The sequence below is a fragment of the Halichoeres trimaculatus genome, unplaced genomic scaffold (assembly GCF_033239565.1).
Source record: "Halichoeres trimaculatus isolate MK-OKI-2021-1 unplaced genomic scaffold, fHalTri1.1 fHalTri1_scaffold_11, whole genome shotgun sequence".
NCBI lineage: Eukaryota > Metazoa > Chordata > Actinopteri > Labriformes > Labridae > Halichoeres > Halichoeres trimaculatus.
In genome coordinates this window covers 8,735,827-8,763,106 of record NW_027437189.1, presented here as the reverse complement: position 1 = coordinate 8,763,106, position 27,280 = coordinate 8,735,827, and the positions used below count along the sequence as shown (strand labels likewise).

Below are 27,280 nucleotides of genomic sequence, written 5' to 3'. Positions count from 1 at the left end.
TTGGCAATTTATCATTTATTTTTCTTTAGCTAAAGTTAGAAAGAATTCAAAAAGTGAAAGCTGCCCTTGATATGTTTCACCATATCCACCAGGGGGCGCCTCGTCAACCTTTTTACAGTTGAACAGCTCCACTTTAAGCTGTTTTGTGTACTTACACCCCCCCCCCCCCAAATAAATAAATAAATAAATAAATAAATAAATAAATAAATAAATAAAATACAAGAATATAAAACAAAATAAAATAAAATAAAATAAAATAAAATAAATAAATAAATAAATAAATAAATAAATAAATAAATAAATAAATAAATATAAACATAATAAATAAATAAATAAAATTAGCGCAACTTAAAAACAGACATTGACCTGATGGTGACATGAAGCTGTGCAGCCAAAACCAAACAATATTTTTTACAGAAACTTCAAGGCTTCAGCTTCAGTTTTTAGAAAGTCTGACCTTGTTGCTCCTTCTGAAGGAAAACTTTTTCTGCTAAGCCATTGGCTTTTGTTTTAACTACCAACTGTGGACTCAGGTGTGGCCTAATGTAACAGATCATTAATCTGGTATTTAAGAAAACATTAATTTGTTTGTTACAGAGTTACATTCTAGCCCATGGTACTGACAAAAAGAAAGTGACAAAAGGGCCTGTGAAGAAAACAGAAGTAAGTACGCAGAAACATTTGTTTGGTGATTAAAAAATGTATTTATTCACATTTTCACATTCACATTTATTCACACAAACTCTCATTTGTATAAAAAATGTTCTGTTAAAAAACATGAAGGAGAAACCACAAAGTCACATAAAAAAGAATAACTTTCAAAACATGCCAAGTATAATAAATACTTCTAATAACTTAATGAGTAACACATTTATCTGTCCCTTAGACAGAACAGTTTGTTCTGCAGCCATGAAGCATGAAATCGAGGAAAAAATACTGCCAGAGAGACGGAGAAGTTTTAAAACCCCTGAGAGGTACACGGACACATTAAAGGAAACATTTCTGACACCTCCCACTTAAAACACAAAAAGTCAGAAGGGTTGTAAGGCTCTGCTTTCACGGTCCGTATTCACACCGAAGATCATTATGAATTTCATACAGAGACTTATTACTTATTAATAATTTAACCCTAGAAAATTTACCCAGTCCAGCTTTTAACTATTCAAAAGTGACTGAAGTCTGAAGTAAACGGTGCCTTTATGTCTCACACAACTCTGACAGGTTTTTCACTTTGCTTCAACAGCTCTTTGTGCCACATTTGTATATCAGCAGCGTATATTCAACAGGTAATTCTTAAAGGTCCCATATTCTGCTTTTTTTCTGCAGTTTAATATGCATCATTAATATCTTCATTAAACGGTAGTAACATGTTTTGGTCCAAAAAGCCAATAAATCAAGCACAGCAGCATTGTTTCCAGGCTCTCATAGCCCCTCTGTTCAGAACGCTCTGATTTAGTGGGCGTGACCTTCATATGTAAATGAGCCACCGCTGATACCGCCCCGCTCTTCTGCGTCACTGAGAGCGGCGCCGCGAGCTCAGAGTACCCAATGTTTAGGAAACAGCGAAGCTCGTTTACCGTAACATTACAGGCTAAAACAACAGGCTAACCGCAGCTAAAGTTAGCATCCTGAAGCTAACACAGAGACAGGGGGGACACTGAGGAAAAGCTCTTACATCTGCTCCACAGCACACAGCATTTAAAATACTCACATTCCCAGGTTCTGAGGTTTGTTGACGAATGGTTGGTAATGCGCCTGGATTCAGGACCAGTCCATTCACTAGCCCTCTGTTGTACTGTCCAAAGTTGGAAAAGCAGTCGGCCGTGAAGTGACTGGCACACACATGCACAGTTTTACTGAGTGTAACTGGCACATTTCCTTGATAAATGAACTCTAGCCACTTAGTCTTGTCTTCTTCCAAGATGGGAAGCTTGTGCATGGAACTGTGTGGCTGTTTACAGCCAAAAACAGAGCAGTGATGGCTCTTCAACTTTGGCATTCTCCTCCCCGCTGCTGCTGGAGAGGAGTGGGCAGGGAGGGGGTTCGGGGGTATCTGCTCCGGTGGACCAATCAGGTCAGATTTGCTCCTGATTGGTCAAAAAGGTGAATCTCTGACTTCGCCAAATCCCGGAAAATCCAAACGGCTCATTTTAGGTCAGGATTTTACATTCTCAAGCACTACTAAGTGCAGGTTTTGTCATTAAATACCACATTTTGTGGACTGGGAGGAAAGCCAAAGACCCACAAATTTCACTGAGACTTAATAAAGTGATTTTTGCACAATATGGGACCTTTGATAAAAACATTTCTAAAAAAAATAAAATACAGAAAATTCTAACACCAAATATTTATATACTGACTCTTTTTAAAAAGTTCCAGAGAGGATTTTTGCTCATCCCAAAATTACAAATGACACATCTTTGTGTTCTTCAAAAAATCATATTTTTCATATCTAAATCCACCAGCTGTGGTAAGTGTCCCTTTAAATTGGAAAAATATATATTTCTTTGTAATAATTTCAGTGCTTGTCGTCATGAAAACAGCCAATTTTGTAATTTTTCTCTGCAAAGATTTCTGATGAGTCGTACATTTGAATGTTAAAATATGCCAGGTGGAGTTGTTTCTTTGTGAGCTAACACTGCTTCCACATGAGAAGAATAAAACCAGCAAAGAACTAAACGGTTACCACATTGTGCACAGGGGGCACCGAAAACAACACAGAATTAGAGTTTGTCAGAATCTATAAGATCCTTTTTGATCAGCAAAAATTGTGACCTTCAGCTTCAAACAATGAATAAGAAAAACTACTTTACCTTAATCTGATGCTGCTTCATTTTTTTACACTTTCAATGATTCTGCAGCAAGTTTGAAGTCAAAGATCAAACCAACAGGACACAGTGAGGATGACTGTTGATCGAGACTACAGTTCAGTATCTGGTCTATTAAAGCTCAATAACCGGACTGTAACCGTTCATGTCAACACGGCGAGCATCTCCAAGGAGAAGGAAGATCACGAGGCCTGTGATGTTCACAAGAGTGATGAGGGAGAAGACCCAGGCCCAGGACTGTGTGACCTCGATCAGGTAACCTGACACAGAGATCAGCAGCAGCCCTGTGAAGCATGCAAACACACAACAAAGGAAGGTTTTACATTTGCTCCCAGAAGTAACAGGAGAGGGTTTTACATGTCCTGTAAGCTGCATCCTGTTCTTACCTCCAAAAGCTCCCAACATGTTCATAAAACCTGTAGCAGAAAAAGGAGCAGTGATTAAAAGTCCATCGAGTATCATCAGATGTGTGAAGTTAAAAGAAAAGACTGATATAAACTCACCGTATAGAGCTCCAGCACATGATGGAGTGAGATCCTGCACATTAACAGACACGCCTCTGAAACACAAGGAAAGTTGTCACTTGTACAGAAACACCAATAAACAAAAACAATGATACTTTATTACAACCACAAATGTCTAAAACTCAGTTTAAAGTTTTATTCTATGATAATCTGTCTTTTTATTTAAACAAATGCAATGAGTTGACAAACATTAGATACATGGTGTCCAATTGAAGTGGGCAATTCACAGTCTACTACGTGTCATCTTAAAAACTGAGTAATAATGATCACCCTCCACTTTAAAGGCCTGAGTTCAGACCATTTAAAATCCCAATCAGTGGATTACAATATGTTTTGCCAATTCTTACAAGAATGTATGGTGCTGCTCTTAAAGGTTTTAAATCTTTATTTAAGGCTCTTAATCAAACCAAAGATTGGCTCGGGGCACTTTACAAACAGAGCAGGTCTAGACTGTGCTCTGTTATTTCCAGGGAACCAACATTAAACCAGCCTGAGCCTGAACAGCGCCTGAAAACATCTTACCTAAAGCTGCTCTTAACTGCCAATAAAACATGTTTATATGTGTTGATTTTCTTTAGCATTACTGATCTGAATTTACTGAGTATCAAATCATAGCTTGTAGGAAATAGCAGGAGTGAAGTGGAGCAAAAAGGACACAGTATTGAAATGAAATTGCAAAATGTGCTATTAAACATCACGTCATCACTCCTGGCTGAGCAAACAACGCTGTATGAGTAACGTCTAGAAAAGTTTTTCAGAAACAATGAGGAAATAAGCAAACTATTGTTATTTTTTAATAATTTTTTCTGTGTGAATTAGTTGAAATACCGACTCAGCCCCAGGAGTTTCTATGGGTTATTTGATCATTTTAAACAAAAACACTTTTTTGAATTGTCCAACATACCCGCCTGAAAAGGTGATTAGCCCCAAAGAGGCAGAGAGCAAAACTACAGCACAAGGGTATGACACAGCTCCAGACAGGGGTGTCAACAACATACTGGATACACCCATGGCAAAAAACTGAGAAGAAAGACATGAAGATAAGATACTTCAAGATTTTGTTTGTTATCTAGAAGAACAGAAATCACAAAAATGCAAACAAAGGAGTGGAGCTAAAGATGAGCACTTTGTCAAATACTCCCTGAGTCAAGCTTAACAGTGTCATCACTGACTGGAGCAGTTTTTATTTTTGCTACAAGAGGTACGCCGTAAATTGGCTCGTTATGTAACAGTGGCAAACAGCACTCTGCTTCCCAGCTTGTAACTACATGTTTGAAACTCACACTCTACTTTCACAGATACACTAAACAAAAACACTGCAGCACACTTACCTGCATTAGCTTTCTCACAGTCGCTACACCATATCCTGAAACAGGATGGAAAGAGTTTCAATTTCCAGGACAGGTGCAGATGTAGACTTTATAATCCAAATCATGATAAAAGAATAGTTCCACCTGTTTCATACCTTGGTTGACGAGAAAATCTGAAACATATCCGCCACATATGGCTGAAGGTATTGCAACCAGCCAGGGGATTATATTACCAGCCCAAAGCTGCAGAAATGACAGGTTAAGTGGACTAAACCAACAATCATCTTATGAAGTTTGAACGACACAATGCTTTCTATCGCTTGGGAAAGTACAGGGTGTATCACAGCTTGACGTATGGAGGCTAAAGAGAAATACCTCTGCATGAGGAAATGATTCTTTGAAGTATGTCGGCAGCCAGGACAGTAAGGTGTTACCAGTGCTGCAGATGCACATGTGAGCAAACACCATGGCCCTGTGAGAAAGAAAAGAGACAAAGTTGGAGTACAAATCTGAAAGACTAACATTGTCTGGCCAAAAAATAAGTTGCCACAAAAAAAAGCTTTGATTATGGCACACATTGCTGTGGCATTGTTTTGATAAGCTTCTGCAATGTCACAAGATTTATTTCCATCTAGTGTTGCATTCATTTTCCACCAAGGTCTTGCATTGATGATGGTAGAGTCTGACCGCTGTGCAAAGCCTTCTCCAGCACATCCCAAAGATTCTCAATGGGGTTAAGGTCTGGCCGTGCCATCAGGGAAGAAGAAACCCATTGATGGACTTACCTGGTCATTCAGTGTATTCAGGTAGTCAGCTGACCTCATTCTTTGAGCACAGACTGTTGCTGAACCCAGACCTGACCAACTGCAGCAACCCCAGATCATAGCACTGCCCCCACAGGCTTGGACAGTAGGCACTAGGCATGATGGGTGATCACTTCATCTGCCTCTCTTCTTACCCTGATGCACCCATCACTCTGGAACAAGGTACATCTGGACTCATCAGACTACATGGCCTTCTTCCATTGCTCCAGAGTCCAATCTTGATGTTCCCTAGCAAACTAAAGCCTTTATTTCCAATTAGCCTCACTGATTGCTGATTGACAGCGGTCAGAATCTACCATCACCACTGCAATCTTGGTGTAATTCACAATTTTTAGGAAAATGGTTTGTAAAGTTATTTTTGAAGTGTTTCTCAAGTATTTGTTTTTTGGTAATTTTGTTAATTTTGTTAATAACATTGGCTAGACATAGATTAGCATCCTGCTTCTGCCTATGCCTTTTAAGTCAATACATAATACATGAACTTTGTTTTTTTTTTCTCAAAAAAAAATGTGTTTTGTTTTTTTAAATGTCTTGTGAAAAATAACGTTTTTATGTTTAAAGACTGAATACATCTCACTACTGCTACAACTACTAAAAATTAATGTTACACTGGATGGAAAATAAATCATGTGACACTGCAGAAGCTTATTGAAACAATGCCACAGCAAATGCCTGTCATAATCAAAGCTAAAGGTGGTCCAACAAAATATTGCACGTTTCTTTGGTGGCGACTGTTTTTTTTTTTTTTTTTTTTTCGCCAAGCAGTGTTTTTTAAACAGTGAGGGATATTTTTAAGAAAAAAAATCTGTACCAGACAGGTGGCTCCTTAAAAAGTCTCAGCCAGCGTTTTCTTGACAAACTCCACTCTGAGGCAGCGCTGGATTTCACCGGTTTCAGGATAACCTCACCTGAACAACACAAAAGGACGATTTTGTGATTCTGTTGTTTAGTCGTTTAAAACGTTTTTGATATAGAGGGATTATTTATTAATCAACAATGGTGGATGCGCGCGCAATTTAGGTGCAGAAGCACTGCAGAGTATAACGGTTTTTCATCAGAGGTCGAGGAGTTACCACCAAAAACACATTTTTAACTTGTGTCATCACCTTGATGAACGGCAAAATGCCCCTAGGTTTATGAAATAGCATCGAGTGGACAGAAGAGATCAGCAAGTGAACAGATATTAGATGGACAGACGTTTTTAGCAGAGAAACCTAGCATGTACCCGGAGAGGAAACACAACTCTCAGTCGATGCTCATGACTGCATTATCCGTGAACACTTATCAGACTGTGACATACCAGGATGTAAACATTGTTTCATAATATTCCCTAATTTTACTTTGGTCATAAAATCCGTTTCTGATAATCATAATTTTTAGGTTCACTCATTATGCTATTTGGGCCTACTGTCCATGTTTGGTCAAAACCTCAACCCCAATCCAACTTTTTCATCAAATAGCCTAAGCAAAGTCATATCTGTATAAGTAGTTATTATTGCTTGTTTGCAGTCAAACCTGGTTAACTGAGGTTGGATAAAGACACATTTAATAACACGCAGAAGTCGCTGGTGTATCAGTGTAAAGTGTGACCCTGTTAACTGTTGACTCTCGACCGTTAATCGCGGCTGCCGTGGGCTGTAAATCACCAGTTAGCATGGTCGCTATTAACGCCGAAACACCGGTTGCGCAGTAACGGTCGACACTTGACAGAAGTTGCCTCTATTGTGTAGTATTGTTTTTGACAGCTGTCCACAGAAAAATCGTACATTTTGATGCTTCTAACAGGTTGAATTTAGTGTTTTAAAAATACTAACTCGTCTGATAGAATGGAGCTAAACGCTGCTTTTGCGGTCGAGATGCGTGCGCATCTTTATGATGACGTTGACTGATAATCCCTCCGTAGCTTTTCAACGAGAAATGGCACAAATGAGACATGTGAGAGGTGAGCTGTGTAGGTACCTTTTAAGAAAAACAGCCAGACTATTAGTGCCCAGAGTCCTGACAGGAAACCACTAGTGTAAAAAATGCTTTCCCAGCCGTACCAGTCCAACATCAGGGATCCCATCCCACCTGCTATTAATGTCCTGAGACACAAACAAAGAGAATAAAACGTCACCAGAGATGGATGATATACATTAATAGTGGATGTGTGTGTGTGTTCATACCCCAGGTAGCTGCCACTGCTCATGGTGCTCATTACAAATCCTCTTTCACCTTCAACTACACGGTGTGAGCAAAGACTGGCCAGAGAGGGGAAGAAAACACCTAAAAGCAAAAAAAAAAGATTTAGATTTTGCCATTTACTGACTACATTTTTTTCCTCGTTCAGCCCTGGATGTTAATGTCTACGTATAAGATTTACATTGGGAAAGTGTTTTCCTCATTTGTTGCCAGTGGCTTCGATAAGCCTTGTGGGTTGCTTGGTAGCAGCTCAAGAATAACATATTTAAACAACTTTCAATTCCCGCACAGTGAACAAAATTGTGAATGGGTTTTGTTGCTTGGGTTAATCCTGGCTTATTTTCTTGAGTGCTATTCGTCTGCTTGATGTTGCTTCACATGCTTCAAGAAAATGATATGTTTTCCAGTTCCTTTATTCCACTAAGTGTCCACTTTGAAGCTGTGGCTGGAACAATACTCACCCTGCAATAGTCCCATAAGGAATCTAGCCAGAGTCATGAGGGCGAAGGTGTGGGAGCCTAGTTTGGCCAGAAGAGGAGTAATAAATGTGAGCAGACTCCATGAAACTGCAGAGATGAACAGGACACGCTCTCCTCCCACTCTTGGGAAACAAAAGACAAAATTACAGAAATTAATTCTAAACCTTTAAAAAAAAACATACACTTAAATACTCATTGATCTAACAGTCATGTGTGTTTGTTGTGCACTGTTTCAAGTGTTTATTCACTCACTTGTCACTGGCATGTCCTCCTAGGATCTGTGTAAAACAGTAACCCCAGAAGAATCCACCTAAAACCAGCCCACAGTCAATCTTACTCCAATGAAAAGTGGCAGCCATTGTCACTGCACAGATTGGCATGGCCATCCTGGCACAGTAGAGGAGACAGGTGCCCACAAAGAGCATTGAGATCCATCTTTGAGCCAGGTGACTGTAAACATGGAGGACAAGAAGAATCTACTTAATGACAGGGGCATGTGAACTGTCAACTGTCATTGAAGAAAAGACACACACCCTGTAAGTAAATGCCAGAAAAGCAGCACCAGCGGTTGATAAAACATCCACAGACAGCAGCTCTTTGAGGCTGTGCTTTTAGCTAATGCTAAAACTAACTTTTCTTAAACTAACTTAGCCCAAACACAAAGCTAGCTTTTCTTTTACTGTATTTCCCTTGTTAACATCAGAGAAGCTTCTCATTGTAGTCACATATATCTTTATATGGGTACAAATGTCATATTTTGGCCTTTAGTCAGAAAATTTATTTGGGTTTAAGAACATCAGCTAAATCAAAACCAAATTCCTGGTTAACAAGCCTTCTGACTAATGTGCCCTCTGACTCATGGGCCTTCTGACAATGAGATGGGCCCCATATCACGCATGAAACAATTTTGTTTTACAGCACAGTCACACTTGGTCTAAGTTAAGTCTTTTAGCAAACTATCCTTAAATTGCTTTTGAAGACAGTGAGACAGGTGTCAGTGGGAGTTAAATTTTCAATGTAAGTTAGTTTGTCACAAAGGTTATTCTAATTTTTCCTGACAGGAGGCCAATATCCCTTTGGTTTTCCATGAATGTTGATACAAAATTGTATGGCAATCCATTTTGTTGATGTTAAAATGTTTCTCAATGTTTATAATAAACATTTATTATGGCTAACTTATGTTTGTATAGTATTACTATTTTAATATGAGCAGTAACAACAGATTATATAATACTTCATTGAATGCTGGAGCAGTTTAGTGAATCCCTTAGAAAAGTGATTTATTGTAAATGTCAAAATAAATTTCTTAAAAAAAAAAAAAAGGCTGACTAGATTATTATTTCTTAATTGATAATTGAGAGGGGGAATTAATTAGTGTAACTCCTTTCCACTCCATATACTAGAAATAAAATAAGTCAAAGGCATGATTTAACAATTAGGTTTTTGTTTTATATTTTGCATTGTTTGCAAAACCGACAAGTTTTCTCTGTTCTTGATTTTTAATTGTAGACTCTTCCTTTATTCTTTTCTTTTAAATCTTCAAAATGAGCAATTTTAATTAAATTACAAGGTAAAACAATCTGACAATAAATTTAGTCTTCATGGAGTATCCTCTATAAATCCATAAATTGGCACAAAAACAAGCTGCAGAGGTTTTGGAGATCATGGGAACAGTGACAAAATGATATTGCTAATGACAAAGCCACTGACAAGGTGATATTGGTATCCTTGAAAGCAAGAATTTTGTCTTAATAATTGTATTATTATAAACTCAACATTACTCGTGTATAAGCATGCTAACGTGACAATTTAAAATTCAGACCTATGACATGACAGTGAGACAAAGTATGAAGAACAGTTCCACAGTTTCATTTAGTAGACGTTTTTGTCCAAAGCAATGTACAACACAAGCAAGGATTTGGACAGAAATGTCATCATAAATTGAAAATATCCACACGCTTCCTAGATTGGAAATTTCCTGTTGCATTGCATCATGTATTTGTAAACATTGAGATCAAAAATATCAAAAAGACTACCTGGGGACAAGTTGTGTGTACAAAATACTACTCTTATACATTCTTAGTTGTTTAAATAACTCATACTTGACCCCAGTGAAGGACCAGCTAATGACAAACTTGTATTAACAAGCAGGAAGAAAGGAAAGACACAGGCATTAACTCAAACTCTCCCCATCTGCACTAAAAGCAAGTTACTCCTAAGCTTCCCGCTGTAGCATGATCTTATATCTATTTGTCAATAACTAAAAGTATGGATTCATTACCACCTTTAAACAGTTGTGGAGCTTAAATCAAAAAAATCTCCAAGCTTTTTATAATCCATGGCCCGGAGACAAAAAAATAGTCAGCGCCAAATATAATTAAGAGCTGATTCAACAGAAACCTGAAATGTTAAGCTCATGGATGTAAGACAGATAAAAGGATCAGTCAGAGCTGTAATGTTTACACAGATTTCACTGCAATAGGCTATCTGACACATTTCAGTCAAAGGTAGTAGATTTACAGTCCAACATTGCTAAAGAAAGAGGCTCAAATATATTCAGTGAATGTGTTGCCGTTTTAGTATCTGAAGTGGTTTTCAAGACAGTGAAGTGGATGCCAAGGTAGCCCAACAGGCAACACTTGTTCAGTCAAATAATTTACTTCCTGCTCAATTTAAGATTGTCTACACTCTGTGATACTGAATCAGTCTATTAGACTTAAAACAGAAAGTGTTACTTTGCTCGAAGAGAAAAATGTAACTTGTTGGAGCTTGGAAAGAAGGATAGCGAGAATCAATTCCTCAATCTTCAGTCTCACCTCGGCCACAGGTTCTTGTCTTCTGGCTCCTCATCTGAAGAACCATATGTGCAGAAAACTCCACAGCCATTCCTGCCGTCTCCTGTTTTCCTGTGAGCCATTCAGAGAGCACTGGCGTCTTTTCTTCGTCTACCAGCTCTCTGGGTCTGAAAGGCATGCTGCACCTCTACCTTGTGTCCCCGAGCAGACAGGCCAAAACAGGTCCAACGTGTTGGAACAAAAACTCAAGAAGAGTTCCTGCTCGTGATTTAAAAGAACAACAGCAAAGACTTGAGTGATGTCACTACCGAAGATGAATACCCTGCTTCCGTTTTTTAATGTTAAAAAACTATCCTCATGTTTAAGTAAGGTCATTGCTGGTAATTGATCTGATTGCCTTATAAGACTGAGCTTAAATTCTCACACATGAATAAATACTTATAAAAGAATAAAAATAGTCTTGTATGGTTCACAAAAGTTTTGTTTATTTCTTTCATTTGCAAATCTGATTTAAAAATGTGGAATAATAAAAGGGATGTGAGATCTCTGGGACTCAGTATTTGTCAAAGCCAACAACTATAAAGACAATACATACTAAAAAGAAATCATAAATGGACAGCTAGCAGCAAGTTTTTTTAATATAAAAATAAACAAATGAAACAAAAAAAGTGCTTTTCCTCCCATTGAAAAAAAAGAACACTTACATGCAGCTAAAGTGAAAACACTGACGGCTTTATAGAGTCAAAATGGACATCAAGTCTTGCTGAAATGCCTGTTTTAGATTTAACATTTCGATGCTTTTGACAATTGTTGTTAACTGAACAGAGCAAATTTACAAGAGTATCAGCCAGTCTGGATACAGTTTAATATGAGAGTTGTCAAATTGGAGAAAGTCTTGAACAGACTGCGTCATTCATTCCCATAAAGCAGCCCTTTCTCACCATATAAACACCCCTCCATCATTCAGAGTGGCATAAAGTTTTCCTAACCTTCTGTTACAGAACACCACTAAAAGCCTGCTGGGAGCTTCCTGCTGACCCAGAGAGACCTAAAGGTGCCAAACTCAGTCTAAAAGGCATATCTCAGTCAAAACCCCTCAGTCTGGATGAATTTCACCCTCTCATACACACAAGGCAGTTTTCAGGTTCAGAAAGGAAGTGGTGGAATTTTAAGCAAATTGTCAAACATCATACCAAATAAAATCATAAAATATTATATTAAATACCGCTATATTACATTAATAAAGTGTACATTTCCAAGTAATTGAAAAATACTCACATTTTGTGTATGAAATTTTACACCTATTTCTGATTCTTGCAGTGTGTCATATTAATGTAAACATATCTTCACTAAAAGACAAAAACGAAAACTGTGTTTGCTCTTCTTTACATCTGACAGAATTACAGTCGCAGTCACTGCTATCTTTAGGAACCCTGGTTTGGGCTCGAAACATAATGTAGTAACTTTTATATAATTTACTCTCTTCTCTGCAGAAAAACAAAAAGGGTGGAGATGATAGTCACAATAAATAATGTTTAGCTTATAGTTTAGAAAGACAAAATATAAAACAGCAATTTGGATTTTTTTCATATCCGGGATCAATCTAAAAATCCTGGATCAGTATTTAAACTAAATAATTTCTTTCAATTTGCAAATACAGCAATTTACAGTTTGCACAATGAGTTAAGTCTTACCTCTCATGGATGAAACATGAAAAACAATGTGTCGTCTGTTTATACATATATGTTACCTGGTTGTCACACAGTCACTGACTGATCATAAATAAAGGGGATGTGGAAGGTGGCTGTTCTGTTCTGCATGGGTTCACTTTGGGTCCTCAATGGTTCCAGTGCTTAGGTCAGTCATTTTGGGATATTTCACCTTCTTCTGGTCCAGCTCGTTCTGTGCCCACAGCAGCAGCTTGAGGAGTTTAGCCAGCTTGGGCGTTGACTCCCTATTTTCATAGTCCAGCACCGCTTGATTCACTTCACTCCAAACCTGTTTATCAAATTAAGAGTTGCAGTCATCACAATCCAAGCATATTTCCTTACCAATTAATTTTGCCAAGCCCTTTCTAAAAAAAAAGTTCTTGTGTCTTCGCCTGTTTTCTACATCTTGTAGAATAACGATCAACATGGGGTTCTTCTTTTAACTGCCACCAAATATATACAGTAAATGCAAATGTGAAGTCTTCAAGTGCAAAAAAAAATATTGATTCTGTATGACTAACACTTTTAAGTCACAGTAAACAAGCCTACCTTTTGCCGCTGCATCATGTTAAGCAGGTCTCCAAAGGGTGACTCTTCAGGGTTGTCAAAGGCCAGTAGAGCTAGTGTTCTCTCCATCTCTGTAAGACACTCTCGGCTCTCCTCCCCCTGCTCGGCCAGCTGTGTTTGGGCAAATTCCAGTGCTGACTCAGTCTCCCTTAGCCTGATTAACTCAATCAAATGTTGCTGCTGCAAGAAGAGAAAAACACACAGAAATTAAAGTTAAAGTTGAAGCTCCAATTAAATCAGAAAGGAACAAAATTTCATCATGTGAAGCAGAAGTTTAGGTAATAGCCTACAAGGTTGGCCAAATGGTGACTATCAAATTGTGTGATCCTCCTCTTTACACAATACAAAAGTTTCTTCTACTGACTGTTTCAGGGGAAGGTTGTGTTACTTTTCTTTGACAAACTGAGATAAATCAGAATAATCCGGAACACTGAAGTTAGACCAACTGACAGGGATCAAAAAAGTGCACAAGTGTACCTGCAGATGAAAATACAAGTATCGGTTGGTGTCAAGCAGCTCTGGGTGTAGACTGTTGATAAGTGCAATAGCTTCTTGAATCTGTCCCTTCAGGATCATCTCTCGAATCTTTATCCTCTCATCCAAAGAGTCCAGGTCAACACTAGGTTCAATCCCCGACTCCATGCGAAACTTCTCTGCTGCCTCTTTGAAGCCCTCTTAAAAAACAAGAGAAAATATACGGCAGGCATGTAAAATTCATTATAAGTCATAAACAATTTGACATTTTTATTTGTACAATTTAATGACGATAACTCTGTTCAGCACTTTTCTATACATGTAAAAAAAAAAAAGTGCTTCACAAAACAATAGGAACAGGTAATAATAGCTCTCTGATACGGCTGAGTGCCTCACCTGTCACCAGGTAATTCATAATGAGCCGATTCATGTCCGCCCTCTGTATGTGCACATTGTTTAATTTGTCCATCCACTCTTCTTTTGTGATGTCTTCAGGCTTTTCAGCATAACTCATCATTGGGGTCCTGGAAAGTGGAGAAGCCATTGAAGACACAGCGAAACGTGAGCAAGACTGACACAGTTTGGTCAGTCTGTACCTACATGAACATTAACGTTAAGGAGACAGATACAAAGGATTCAGAGAAAGTAGAAAATAAACACTCCACTTTCAGAATACCAAATAAAAATATCTGACACGAGACATGAAATTTAAGAAGCTGGCTGGTTATCGTCAATAAAATGTAATTCAGAAATTCCCCGTTGCTTCCAAAACAAACCCATTTCCTCCTGGGTTACTGCTCGGGCTAGTTAGCAGGCTGTGTGCGTTTGTGCAACTTACCGTGCGACAAACAATATCCGGCGATTTTCCCTTCTTTAAGACGTTAGAAGACAACAATCAAACAGAAACGTGCAGTCTTTTTAGAGCTTGAAGAGGTGAGAAAAGTGTAAACTGCAGGCACACAGTCGAGCTTTTCGCGGCTAGCTAACCAACCAAGCTAAAGTGATATCCTCGCGATAGGAACGTCACTCCTGCGAGTTCTTGGATTGGTGGGGACAGTGACGTCACGGTTGCCGAGGAACAGTTGCATCCCGAACAGAGCAGCGAACATGGATGTGACAAATCCACAGCATTTCAACCTATTCATCCAGAATTTGGAGGGCTTTTTAAAGCCTATATATATGCATTTCAATCAACATCACGTTTTAATTTCCCTTTTCAATAAATAAAGTAATGTTTTTTATGGAAGCCTGTTTATGTAAGATCATTTTGACAAGAGAGTCCTGGCCATTAATATAATAAAAAATGAAAAAAGACTTTTACGCTTAAAAACAATGAGACATTAACTCATAGTTACGAGATACTAACTGAAAATGATCAGATAACAAGTAAGCAATTAATTAAGTAATTATTACACAGTAAGTTGAAATCAGTGGATAATAAGTCATAAGTATACGGAAGCCTGTTTTGCCAGGTTAAAGCACACACACACACACACACACACACACACACACACACACACACACACACACATATATATATATATATATATATATATATATATATATATATATATATATATATATATATATATATATATATATATATATATATATACATACACACACACACACACACACACACACACACACACACACACACACACACACTTTTATTAAGTTTTGGGTTTATTTTTCAAATAAACTTTTTTTTTCACTTTTTCCTGCTTCGTTTTATCTCTGTTCATTAAAGAAATTTATGGCTCTATTTCAATATCATGCTTGATTTTACAGTGCTGCACTCCTCACCACAGGGAAATCAGTTTAGTTTTATAACAAAATATTGGCTGAAAATAAGGCCTTTCATGACAAAAGGTATAGATATGAGTCTGCTTTGGGCTTACATATGCAAATAAATCATTTAACTGACGTTAGTGCTGGAAGTTCTGGTTCCTGACTCAGTCCCAAGACCTTGAGGGGACATCAATCAAAATACCACTACTTTCCTTACCCTATTACTATTACCAATACAATGTCTGTGCTACAGGGCAAAGTCAGGCTCAATCAAGCCTAGCTTTCAAACTGGAAACAGGCATGACTGGGCTGGCTCATCAATGGTGACCATTTTCAGGTAACTTAAAATAAGTTGTTAAAATATTTCATTTGGCTCGATAAATACTCTAATATATTAAGTGTAAATTCCAAATTTTGGGGGAGCATAGCGGTACACTGATGCGGGTCGTGATTTGTCACTTCCTGGAATCTACCCAGGTTGCCTGGCAACTGAGTTGGGCCAAAAATCGTTCCAAACATTCCTCACACAACATCCAAAATGTTGACTATTCTCACTTTTGAGTAACTAAATAAACACATACAGCTTGCAATTAGTTTTATTTGGCTTTTGTTGTATTTAAAAGAGTAGGCTGATAAGTGTGTTAGCTTTGTCGATCAACCGTATAGGGTCACATTTTCTAAAGCGTTAAATGTGTCAAATACAACGACCATACATGTTTCCTGAAGCGTTTCCTTAATTTACATTTTAAAAATGGTCGGTGTTCTGATATGTTGAGCATAATTGTGCTTTTATCGTATTGTGATAATAAGCAGAATTTAGCCTTCCTCTGGCCCTTTGTAGTGCTCGGCAGTACTGTACTTGCTCGCCTTTGCATCCAGCATCCTGTCTCCCATCACCCTAGCCCGTTTGTGCACGCGCACGTTGGGTCGCCATGGGGTGTTCTGGGGGCGGAGTCAGCGTACTGCTGCAGCTGTCCATGGTTGCGTAGTGGGAGCCAGAGAGGGTCCGGGTACGTTCGAGATGCAGCCATAGTCACGCCACACAGTCTACAATTATAACCCGCTGGGATCGTTAGTTTTGCAGCTTATCAGAGCCGACTGAAAGGTAAGTCTGAAATATATATTTCTACCATTAATTTTCCTCGACACGCTGCCCCTTGCCCTTGAAAATTAATGCTGACGATCCATCCTTATCTTGCATCAAGAATAGGCCAGGAAGCAAACCAACATGGATGCTGTGCGCTATAGCAGTGCTGCTGCTGATGCTTGCACAGAGATTATGCTCCTAGCATCGTATAGTAAGGGTTTAATCCTACTTATAGACAATATACAACGAGATGCGATTCGAAACAAATTCGAATTCGACACACCCTGGACAGAACAGGCTCTTTTCTGGCAAAATGTTGAAATAAGGTGTCCAGGGCTTCAAACAGACCAGTGGCCATTCATTAGTGTGAAGAAGACACCCATTTGGAAGCAGCTACATTGACAGAAAGCCTTTCATTTTTCTTTACCTTGCAGCATCACTTTAAAATCATTAGTATATTTTCTTCTTGCAGAATGTTAGGATGTCAGAGCTTGATTTACTCATACCAGCAGAGCAAGGCAGTTGGCCTACTAGGATGTCTTAATTCCAGTCTACTCTTATTTGACCATTTCTATAATATCACTGAAAATGACATTACTCCAGCAAAATACAGTAAATCCTGTGTGTTTTTCTTTGGACTTACTTTATACATAACTCAAAGAGATGGGAGTCCCTGTACCCAGCTTGCACACTTCAGATGCATTTAATTTTGACCAGCTGTTGCCTGCAGTCTTGATGATTCAATCCTACAGACCCCATTTTAATCTGGTTACATTTTGAAAAGTTTATGTTGCATTAAACAGCCTGTGTTAGATCTGGTCTCAAAGCATTTAACGGATCCAAACCAATGCATTTGTTTTTTTTCTGTTTCTGTTCAAAGTGTGTGCATTATAGTCAACATGGCTGAGCACCAGAGGCAGCGCTCTCTGTCCACCGCTGGTGAGTCTCTCTACCATGTGCTGGGAGTGGAGAAAGTGGCTACATCAGATGACATCAAAAGATCTTACAGGTATGGTTCACTACTGCCAACAAAATGTAACTAACACAGCAAAGTGTGCTGTAGATACTTTGATTTCATTTTCTTTTTTTCAATCACCAACTTACTACACCAGGAAACTGGCACTGAAGTTCCACCCTGACAAGAATCCTGACAATCCAGAGGCAGCTGATAAATTCAAGGAGATTAACAATGCCCATGCAATCCTGAACGACCCCACGAAGCGTAACATTTACGACAAATATGGCTCTCTGGGACTTTATGTGGCTGAGCAGTTCGGAGAGGAGAATGTTAACACTTACTTTGTCCTTTCAAGCTGGTGGGCTAAGGTAAGACAGCGTACATTACTCTTTGCCTTGTGTTCATTTTCAGTCACACATTGACTCTTCATCCATGACTCCTCTGGTTTGCAGGCTCTGTTTGTATTCTGCGGCCTGGCCACCGGCTGCTACTTCTGTTGCTGCCTGTGCTGCTGCTGTAACTGCTGCTGTGGAAGATGTAAACCAAGGCCTCGGGAGGGCCAGGAGCAAGAGTTTTATGTGTCCCCTGAGGACCTCGAGGCTCAACTGCAGTCTGACGAGAGAGGTGAGGGTTAACTACCCGTGCCATTTTTCCTATTTTGAATATAATTTTAAGGGATTTTAACAAAAGGGGCCTTAAAGCAAATACTAGTGATCTTTGTGTTTCTGAAGCAGAGGCTGGAGGTGACCCTATAATGCTACAACCATCAGCCACAGAGACGACCCAGCTAACATCAGATGGGTACCACTCCTACCACACCGACACCGGCTTCAACTAACCCTCCACCCCCCTACGGTCCTGCCTGCTTCCCTGCTCCACCTTTGCGAGAAGAAAAGAAAAGAGGGGCATCCATCTTTCCGCTTCAGACAGAGAGCCATGCACAGGAGAGGGACTAGTAAGCATGGCCCATGGAAGGAACTAATAATGTCACATCCCTTAAACTCCTTCCTGATTGGTCCGCAATTCCCCCTCCCCCCAGTAAGAGAAGAAAAGAGAAACAGCTAAATTGTTTCCTTTTTATTTCTTCTTTTGTATTTCTTGGCCTTTAACCACAGGTCGCCTACCCCCCACTTTCCCCTCTCCCACATTTTGCATCATGGTGTAGCATGCACTGTTTATAAAACATGGTCTCCAGACTTTCTTTCATCTTTAGCGACATTTTTACTTTGCAAGACTCATGATGTAGGTACATACATGCGTGCAATATGTTCAAATGAGTAAAGCTCACAAGGAGGAGGAGATGGTGGTGAAATATATTTTAAGCTAAAGCTAAGGAGAGCCATGGCTCAGGGAGGTGCAGGACAGAGAGATGGTTTTATTTGCTGAGGTGGTCGGTGCCATCGTGTAATCTTCAAAACCAGAGTTGTCATATATTTGTGCAATTTTTACTCAATCAGTACTGTTTTTAGTTCAAACTGCCACCTGCAGTTTTCAGACCTACAGTTCGTCTTTGGCACTGTGTTTGTGTCTCGTGTGTTCCCTTGAGTGTTCTTATTGTATCATCAGATGGTCATTTTAGGCACAGGGCTTTATTTACAGTCAGACTTTGCAGAAACAAAGACATGAAATATTTCTGCGTTATTTATCAGTTTAAGTTTTCTGGTTTGTCTCTGCTTCAGCTCTGTTTCAGCCCATTTTTGCAGGTAAGAAGCTAGGCTCCAGTTGGTTTTGCAGCACTGCACAGGTAGTCATGACAGTTTTTTATCTTTTATGTTGATGTATAATTTTATTTTTCTAAATGGCAAGTTTCAGCAAAGGAGGATTATTTTATGTGTCGTGCTTTGTTTTAAGTCAAGCCTACCAAGAATAAAGACTACTCTGAATTGTTTTATATTTAGAGTTTGAAGATGGATCCAGGCTATTGTGGATATTATAAAAGGCCTGCTCTCCATTTCACATATCTTTATTTATCTAAGAGATGTCAGAACTTAAAGAGATTGAAAAACGAAGCTAGTCTTATTGTGGAAATTCATGTTTTCTTGATGATCTATATTAAAGGTGTCCAGCTAATCCAGCTGTTGACATGTAGAAATAATCATGTGGAGCAGCAGCCCTGCCCAAGAGGGTGACATGTTTTCAACTTTAAGCTGTGTTGAATATGTCAAGTGGTAAATGTGATGTGGGAAAACATGTTTCGCTCTTCACGGCTGGGGAAAAAAAGCTGACACTGGAGTTTGTTAGGTAGTGAGAAATGTGATTTTTTTTTCATTGCATTTTTAGTCCTTGTGTTTTGAATTCAAGTCTGATGACTCTGACATTTTGTCTGATGCTGTGATCGTTTATCATTGTTGACTTTTTTGAATCCTCGTAGAGTAAAGAAGCTCATATGGCATATCATCTGTGAGCCAGTGCTACAGGCAGCTCCACGCAAAATCAATCTAGATTTTTCATACAACTGGATTTGCATATATACCCGCAAATTTGCCATAAATTGCCATGAACATCTTTGCCACTGTCAGTTATCATGACTGCTAATAATGTGTTTTAATGGTTTACAATTGGTGAGCTCCTGTTGCCCACCCTCTGCTATTAACGGTATGGATGTTGACCTCTGTGGCCCTTGTATGATGTTTCCTGTAACCCTTGATTAAACATAGATGTTCCTGTCATGGCTTTTTCATTGAGAAACTGAAAATGCTACTGTAAATGTTCTAAGTTGAATGCACCGTGTGTTTAAAAAAAACAATAATAGATCAATGATCAGGAAATGACTCCATAAAAATACAACATAGTGTATAGTGTAACTATAGTGAAATGGTTATATGATGCATTTTTGGAGTTTTATTTATTTCATACTTTGTCATGTTTCAAATGATGATTGGCTATAATTTAACTGGTATGGTGTTGTAATGTAACCATTACATTTTGCAGGAATGGTTTAATGGTTAAGGTTGCTTGTACATACACTTGGCCCATATAGAGTATAAACCTTAACGTTTCTGTTGTAGCATGGTAATTGTGTGTCTGGAAGAAAACAAGTGGATCATTGATCTGATTTGCTGTTGTTGAATAAATGTTCCTGAACATTGTCTCTTCATCTTACTCTTCACATACCAACATGAATGAGTTTGTTTCTGTACTGTTTGGAGAAAAGGCTCAAATCCTACTGGATTTACGAAGGCTACAATGACTGATCTTATCTATCACACTGAAAACATAAAGATTAAAAGACAAACCACATGATAAAGATAAACCACACGACTTGAACATTGGTGGCGGTAAGCATGGATTATAGCTAAGCAGGGGTTTTTTGACCGGTAGCCATTTCAAAATTTCTCTCATTTTGCTTTTATCAGTGACTGGAAAGTTCCAACCACTGTGTCCAGAAAACATAAATGTTGGGACATGCTGTGTTCATCGTCCGTTCATGTCTTCCCCACTATGTTAAGCAGAGGAAAATTTGATTTCAACATCTTAGACGAGCATTATTGCACAGTAACTAGAAGTGTGTGTGTGAAACTTTTGTTCAAAACAAAATAAAATAAAATGATTAAGACTGGATCCATCTGGGCACACAACTACTGCCAGGGTTTTCCAGAGTGTAGGAATATTTGTTAAAAGCTTGAATCAGAGTCTCTTCTTTGTTCAAGGAAAATAAATTATGAATGGCAAATAAAGGGGGATTTGAGCCAGGTTTCAGCACTACTTTGTCCACAACAAAGTCAAAACCAGTTCTACAGGACTCAGAGCATATGATGTAATGTTCTTCTGTATGCTACTAAAATATGGAGGATGTAAGAGGAAGTATGAAAAAAAAAGCACTACCTGGCAGTAAAGAGGCTCTAAAATTCAGAGATTAGGTGAGCTAAGCCCTGGGCAAATACGGTAGAAGCGCAGAAGAAGACTGCCACCCTCAATGTGGAAGCACTGGGAGAAGACCATAAAATGCCAACACAGAACAAACTTACTATGTAGAAACTTCCTTTCTTGATTTTTTAAGCTGTTATTAGGATTATGTTGGTTGACGTTTTTGGCTAAGAAGATCCTCACCCTAAGCATGCCAGTTGTGTGTTGCTTCATTTTGCCAGCAGATGGAGACAAGCCTCTGAGTTATAGCAACTTATCATAAGGTCCAGTCTGTGGACAGATTTGGAACAGTCATTCTGTGTCTTATTTCACTTTTTTAATTATACATATGACTCCTAAAGTTACGGTTACAAAGACAGATTGTAATCAGCATCATCATGATTTAAGTTGGCTCTTCAATTAGTTGACTGACTCAAACTTTCGCTGACCACATTCTAAAGTCTTTTGGGGTATGTTTTCATATTTCTCAATTTTCAATAAATAAGATATTGTAATGATATAGCAATTTTGTTTATTTATTTTTTTATTTTTTCATTCATTACACCTTTTAGGTACAGTATAGTAGATCTGTCTTGTGGAAGATGGATATGTTTTCCTCATGTCTGGAGAAGAAAGCACAGCATTAACAAAAGAAACACATGTACTCAGGTTCTGTTCTAAAGGACAATCATAAGCTTAGTTGTACTTAACTTAGAAATGGTTGTAGCGTGTATTGGTGAATAACACAGTGACTGGCAGTGAAGAGATTTACCCTGCAAATTGCTTTTTTAAAATTTGGATTACAGACATATTCAACTTCTGTAACGCATCCAGACTGTACAAAAATGCTTGTCTAATGGGTTGCTAGAATATAGGCTCATGTATATCGCAGTTTTATTAACTGAAATATAAGGTAGGTTTCGATGAAGACTCCTTTTATAGATTCTTGGAGGTATAATTGTTAACACTGTGGTATTACTATCACCTTTACAAAAGTTAAGAATTTAAGTACTTTTTAGCAAGATCTAAAATTATTGGTTTGAAAATTAAATCATATTTTCTTATGTTTGAAAGTGATACAATGCCAAGGACCTGGTTCTATTGATTTTTATTTATTTAGTATTTGTTTATTTTTTGACCTGCTAGACATCTTTACTCTTTGCATGTGTATGTGTGTCAGTGTCAGCGTGGGCGTGCTGTGTGTGTGTGTGTGTGTGTGTGTGTGTGTGTGTGTGTGTGTGTGTGTGTGTGTGTGTGTGTGTGTGTGTGTGTGTGTTTGTGTGTGTGTGTGTGTGTTTATGAGTGTAAAAAAGCCTCAATGATCCTGTAAGCTCCTTCCTCCTCCTGCTTGTTGAGCTGAGTAAATGGGGACAGGAGGCTGCTCATTTGGTTAGCTAGGGACAACACTTCGAGTTAAAATGGCAGCGATGAACCGACCAGGTAAGACCATACGAGACCACACAGTGTTTTTGAAGTTTTACGAATATGTTACGCGTGTTCTGCTTGAGCATGTCTTTGTGTTGTGGTTCTGTCGACTACAGCTAACAGTTTCGTGAGCAACAGGTAGCTAACGTGAGCATTTGACGAGCTAGCTGTAGCTAGCCTGCGAAGTAAAGTTCAGCACCGAGGATAGCTCCGAGCGTTTACCAAAACAAAGAATGTTCCAGCAATTGACATAAATTAAGGTTCTTGCTTTACGTACTTCATCCATCTTTCCATCCCATGTTTTTGTAATTCACCTTTTTCTTACTCGTTTTGTATTATAGCGCTTGTATTAGTCTATAAGTAAGAAAGTGTATAAGTAAGAGGGTCTACTTCTTTGGGCCACTTATATAATTTGTGCATATTCTCACATCAATAATTATAGTCATTCAAACACTGTGATCTAACGGCGTCGTGTGAACTGGTGTTCTTCTTAATATTTACGTACGATGTATAGTTGTGCTCATAAATTTACTTACCCTCGGAGAATTAAAAAAATATTGGCCTAAATTTGGAAGATATGACACAAGGAAAAATATGATCATGCAGAAAGCTTTTTTTTTATTTAAAGATAATGGTCAAGTGAAGCCATTTATCATATCATATATCTATGTATACCCTTTTTAAATTGCAATTGACATACCCATGAATGTTCGGCCTGATGTTAGTGACACAGGTTGGCATATACAGGTTTAAATGGCTATTAGACATTAATGTCCACACCTGTCTCTTATTTTATTGAGACTTGATGCTGAGCCATGGGGAAATTAAAATAACTGTGCAAGGGCCTGTGAGAAATGGTACTTGAACTTTGTAAATCAGAAAAAGGATATAAAAAGAGATCCAAAGATTTGAAAATGCCAAATAATAGAGATCCAACTTTAATAAAGAAGTAGAAAATTATTAGTTCTGTAAAAAAAATTCTGTCAGGGTATACAAACTTATGAGTACAACTGTATGTACTTAAACAAAGGTATATATATATATATATATATATATATATATATATATATATATATATATATATATATATATCACTACGTATCATGTCTGTCGTTTGTTGGCATCTTTTTTTAGGTTTTGGTCCAACTTCTTCAGCCATGAACTTCCCCACAAGGATAACAGAAAATGGATTATCTCCATCAGATCTAACTGAGGAGGATTTAGACAACCTACGAATTGAGCTGATAAAGGTGATGTAACGCTGTTGTTTTTTTATAAATCACAATTGTTACAAAAGAGGCTGCTAAGACAAACTATGTTTGTAAGAACTTTTAATTCTATCCTCACACTGCATGAAAATAACCAGTTGTTTTGTGTTCAAATCGCTGCTCTCTGGCTGAAACTTTTTTAATTGTGTGGCTATCTTGTCTTGGCTACGACACGCTTGAAAAAGAGGTTTTTATTCGATGAGTTGATCTTAGTTAAATACAACTGAAAGGAAAACATTTAAATATATTAAAAACATCAGGTCACTTTTTCTCTATATTCTTTTTCTTCACTAAAGATGGAGGAGGAAATTCAGACCTTGCGGCAAGTGCTTTTTGCCAAAGAAAAATATGCAGCAGACATCAGGAGGCAGTTGGGTCTGGGTCCTCTCAGTAACATCAAACAGAACTTGTCCAAAGGCTGGCAAGACGTCCAGACCTCAACCCCGTAAGTTGCCTTTTGGGAAAACAAGTGTAGCCTTTAATTTTGTGTGTTCATTGTTATATAAAGTGCTGATAAGGTCCGCTGTATGGTCAAACTTCCACTACGCGTCTCCACTGTCTTATCTGGTTTAAGACACCCTGCTGTCAGGGCATTTACCCCACAGTGTATTAGTGTAGCACTGTTATGTAACCCCAGAGAGCACACTAATTACTAATGACTGTTGTGATCTTAAGCCAGAGTTATAATCTGTCAACCTTTGCGTGTTCTGCTATTGTTTCAGATATCTCGCAGCCTCTGCCACTTTGGATGACATCAGCCACTCCAACGTGTGAGTGCAGATCATCATGTTTTTGTCTCCTGCTCGTAGGGGACATCCCTTGTTTCTTTAAAGGGATCTTCAAAGAAACAAGTGATGGGATTTTGCAGGTCAAATAGGATCCTTGCCCTTTTAATAGCTTTACAACCTGACTTAGCACTGGGAGCTGTAGTATTAACTGGCAACAGAAAAGCTAGCCTGAAGCACTGGTGTGAAGCCAGATGGACCATAGCCATTGCTCTATACGGATCTGTCATAGACTGTTTTTAAATTTTTTTTCAGCTTTATTAGTGTGTGCTGAAAATGTGTTATGACTTGTGATGTGTCTTTTTGACCTGTAGCTACCTGAGGACACAGGAGAGTCTCTCTCATGCAGGCCATGTCACATCTTCTGCATTGTCTGCGATGGGCATGGCCATCACCAGGAGGCTGGCAGAGATGAGGTAATCCCGTGAATGGCTGAGCTCCTGATTCCTCATTCCTGAAAACACAAGTCATAAAACATTCTAACTCTATCTGGCAGAGATTGTTCACTAACAAGTCTTGATGAAAACAAAAATACAGCTAATTTATTGAATCAGGTTGTTTTTCTGGGAGCAAAATATTATTATCAGGCAATAGCATATTCAATTTCCTGGCTCAGTGTGTATTACTTTCCACTGTGGATTTCCTGTGAAGGATAAATAAGCTGTCAGGGAAAGAATTACATGAAGCTTGGAGGCCTTCTGTGCTACGTTTGTGTGCAGCCTGTAAGCAAATGTAATCCAATCACATCAGTACAGCTGGGCGTCTGCGGAGGTATCTGATAAGTCTGTTGTTCTCACCCATGTGGAAACACACGTTTGTGTGACGTCATTTGTGTGTCTGTCTTTATCTCCACAGAGCTCTGCCGCTCCCAGGCCCTCCACGGTAAGATCTATAAGTCATGACTGTGAGAGGACTGATGAGCCCTGGTGTGGTGCTAAGATTAGCTCCACCTTTGTACCGTTGAGGCTTGTTAAAAATAACACTTCATCTTGAAATAATATAATATTACTTATATTTTTGAAAATTATATTTCAGTTCTATTTGTTAAATTTTTTATTATTTTTTCAGCCATAAAACCGTTCAAATTTAAATGCTTTAACAGGGTAATAACACACACTTTATGTCTGAAAAGTTGGTTGACTTTTTTTGTAATCAAATTCTTTGAAACACATTTCAGACTAGGTTTTCAAATTACATAATGTTTTTTTTTTACCTTGACTGTTCAGCTTTGCAGTCCTTAAATTTCACTATTTTTCTCTATTTACAATACATTAAGTGTGTGATTGGTACAGCTTGTAATTATCCATGTTTTTAAAAACTAGGCCAATAAACTTGTTCTGATTGTTTGAATGTTTTAAGATATTCACAAAATATATTCACTATCAACATAAGGATCAGATTAATGGAAAATAGATATCCTACAAGAACAGAGGCAAATAGTTTTTATCACCAACAAATTCAGGTTTTTTGTCTATTTTATTAAAAACTTCTTTAAATTCAGTTACATTGAACCCTGCTCACTCCTCACAGTGCTCATCCCACTTTTTTTATTGTCCTGTCCACAGCACTCTGAGCCACACCATCAGTGTGCCGGCTATGAGGTAAAACTCCTCATATTTTTACTGCTAAGTTTACTTCTCACTATTGTGATCACCCTGGAACAGAGACATGGTGTGATTGTCTTTTCATTTCTCCGTAGGCATTCCAATACCTTCAAGTCTTTCGAGGAAATGGTTGGCAACATGAAGGTGGGTTTGCACCCGGCACACAATGTTCTCACCATGTTTGAGTTTTTACCACCTGCTCAAAGCTGTGCTGTTCACAACAGGACAAAGTGACTGGCAACTCGACAAACAACGGAGACACTGCTGGGTTTGACAGAAGATTCTCACGTCACAGCACATGAGATGAACAAATCGCAGTGAAAACAGCATCAACAAAACCGGCGACCCCCCCACAAAAAATGCATTTTGCTTTCTCAACCTTTGAACTTTGCTCACTGATACTTTTGACTGTTGTTTTGACTGTATACACTCATAGAATGTATACTGCTACTTTTGAAAGTTATTGTCAACCTCACAGTAAAAATAGAATTTAAAATGTAAATATATTGTTGATCAAGTTTAATATTAATCTTGACATATCAGTGCAGTGTACTGAATTTATCATTTAAGGGGTGTTATACGCAGTATACATTCATTGACATTAATTGTTAAATTAGCAAAACGTAAAAAAATTAAATTAAGTATTTTTCTACTAAAATATTTTTCAATTAAAGTCAATTGAATGCTGTTTTGTCATGGTTTGTCACCGAATTGAATTAAATCAACTGAGGTGAGTTAATGGTTGTCTTATTTCGAATTTAGCCTTTAGGTGGCGTAAGAGTCTTTCATGTGTTAGTAGGCTTGTTTTATCATGCAAGTGCCCTT

The 27,280-nt window shown here is 38.3% G+C and overlaps 4 protein-coding genes across 6 annotated transcripts; 2 read left to right on the top strand and 2 right to left on the bottom strand.

The window, feature by feature from the left end:
* Window positions 1–2,942: 2,942 nt before the first annotated feature.
* Window positions 2,943–11,063, bottom strand: LOC141798738 (voltage-gated purine nucleotide uniporter SLC17A9-like). The gene is made up of 13 exons (XM_074680542.1): window positions 10,963–11,063; window positions 8,399–8,596; window positions 8,129–8,268; window positions 7,652–7,751; window positions 7,446–7,570; window positions 6,298–6,394; window positions 5,038–5,134; window positions 4,818–4,905; window positions 4,684–4,718; window positions 4,257–4,372; window positions 3,332–3,387; window positions 3,215–3,244; window positions 2,943–3,112 (listed from the first exon to the last, which is right to left on the bottom strand). The coding sequence occupies exons 1-13, from the start codon at window positions 11,061–11,063 to the stop codon at window positions 2,943–2,945; spliced, it is 1,353 nt and encodes a 450-aa protein (XP_074536643.1).
* Window positions 11,064–11,401: 338 nt separating this feature from the next.
* On the bottom strand, window positions 11,402–14,735 carry LOC141799180 (glucose-induced degradation protein 8-B homolog). Of its 2 annotated transcripts, none has more exons than XM_074681327.1 (5): window positions 14,530–14,735; window positions 14,088–14,287; window positions 13,695–13,891; window positions 13,200–13,397; window positions 11,402–12,939 (listed from the first exon to the last, which is right to left on the bottom strand). In XM_074681327.1, exons 2-5 carry the CDS (start codon window positions 14,233–14,235, stop codon window positions 12,766–12,768), a joined length of 717 nt encoding a protein of 238 aa, XP_074537428.1. In that variant the 5' UTR covers window positions 14,236–14,287; window positions 14,530–14,735; the 3' UTR covers window positions 11,402–12,765. The 2 variants fall into 2 exon arrangements, with proteins under 2 accessions (XP_074537428.1, XP_074537429.1); XM_074681328.1 differs by having other exon boundaries at window positions 14,088–14,215; window positions 14,530–14,734.
* A 1,696-nt stretch (window positions 14,736–16,431) lies between these two features.
* dnajc5aa (DnaJ (Hsp40) homolog, subfamily C, member 5aa) lies at window positions 16,432–20,616 on the top strand. 2 transcript variants are annotated; one of them, XM_074681330.1, is made up of 5 exons: window positions 16,432–16,587; window positions 17,450–17,578; window positions 17,682–17,895; window positions 17,980–18,151; window positions 18,262–20,616. In XM_074681330.1, exons 2-5 carry the CDS (start codon window positions 17,469–17,471, stop codon window positions 18,363–18,365), a joined length of 600 nt encoding a protein of 199 aa, XP_074537431.1. In that variant the 5' UTR covers window positions 16,432–16,587; window positions 17,450–17,468; the 3' UTR covers window positions 18,366–20,616. The 2 variants fall into 2 exon arrangements, with proteins under 2 accessions (XP_074537431.1, XP_074537430.1); XM_074681329.1 differs by having other exon boundaries at window positions 18,259–20,616.
* A 2,057-nt stretch (window positions 20,617–22,673) lies between these two features.
* LOC141799359 (tumor protein D54-like) lies at window positions 22,674–27,072 on the top strand. The gene is made up of 9 exons (XM_074681583.1): window positions 22,674–22,813; window positions 23,933–24,048; window positions 24,363–24,511; window positions 24,789–24,836; window positions 25,166–25,267; window positions 25,707–25,733; window positions 26,417–26,452; window positions 26,551–26,599; window positions 26,680–27,072. The coding sequence occupies exons 1-9, from the start codon at window positions 22,792–22,794 to the stop codon at window positions 26,755–26,757; spliced, it is 627 nt and encodes a 208-aa protein (XP_074537684.1). The 5' UTR covers window positions 22,674–22,791; the 3' UTR covers window positions 26,758–27,072.
* Window positions 27,073–27,280: the final 208 nt, after the last annotated feature.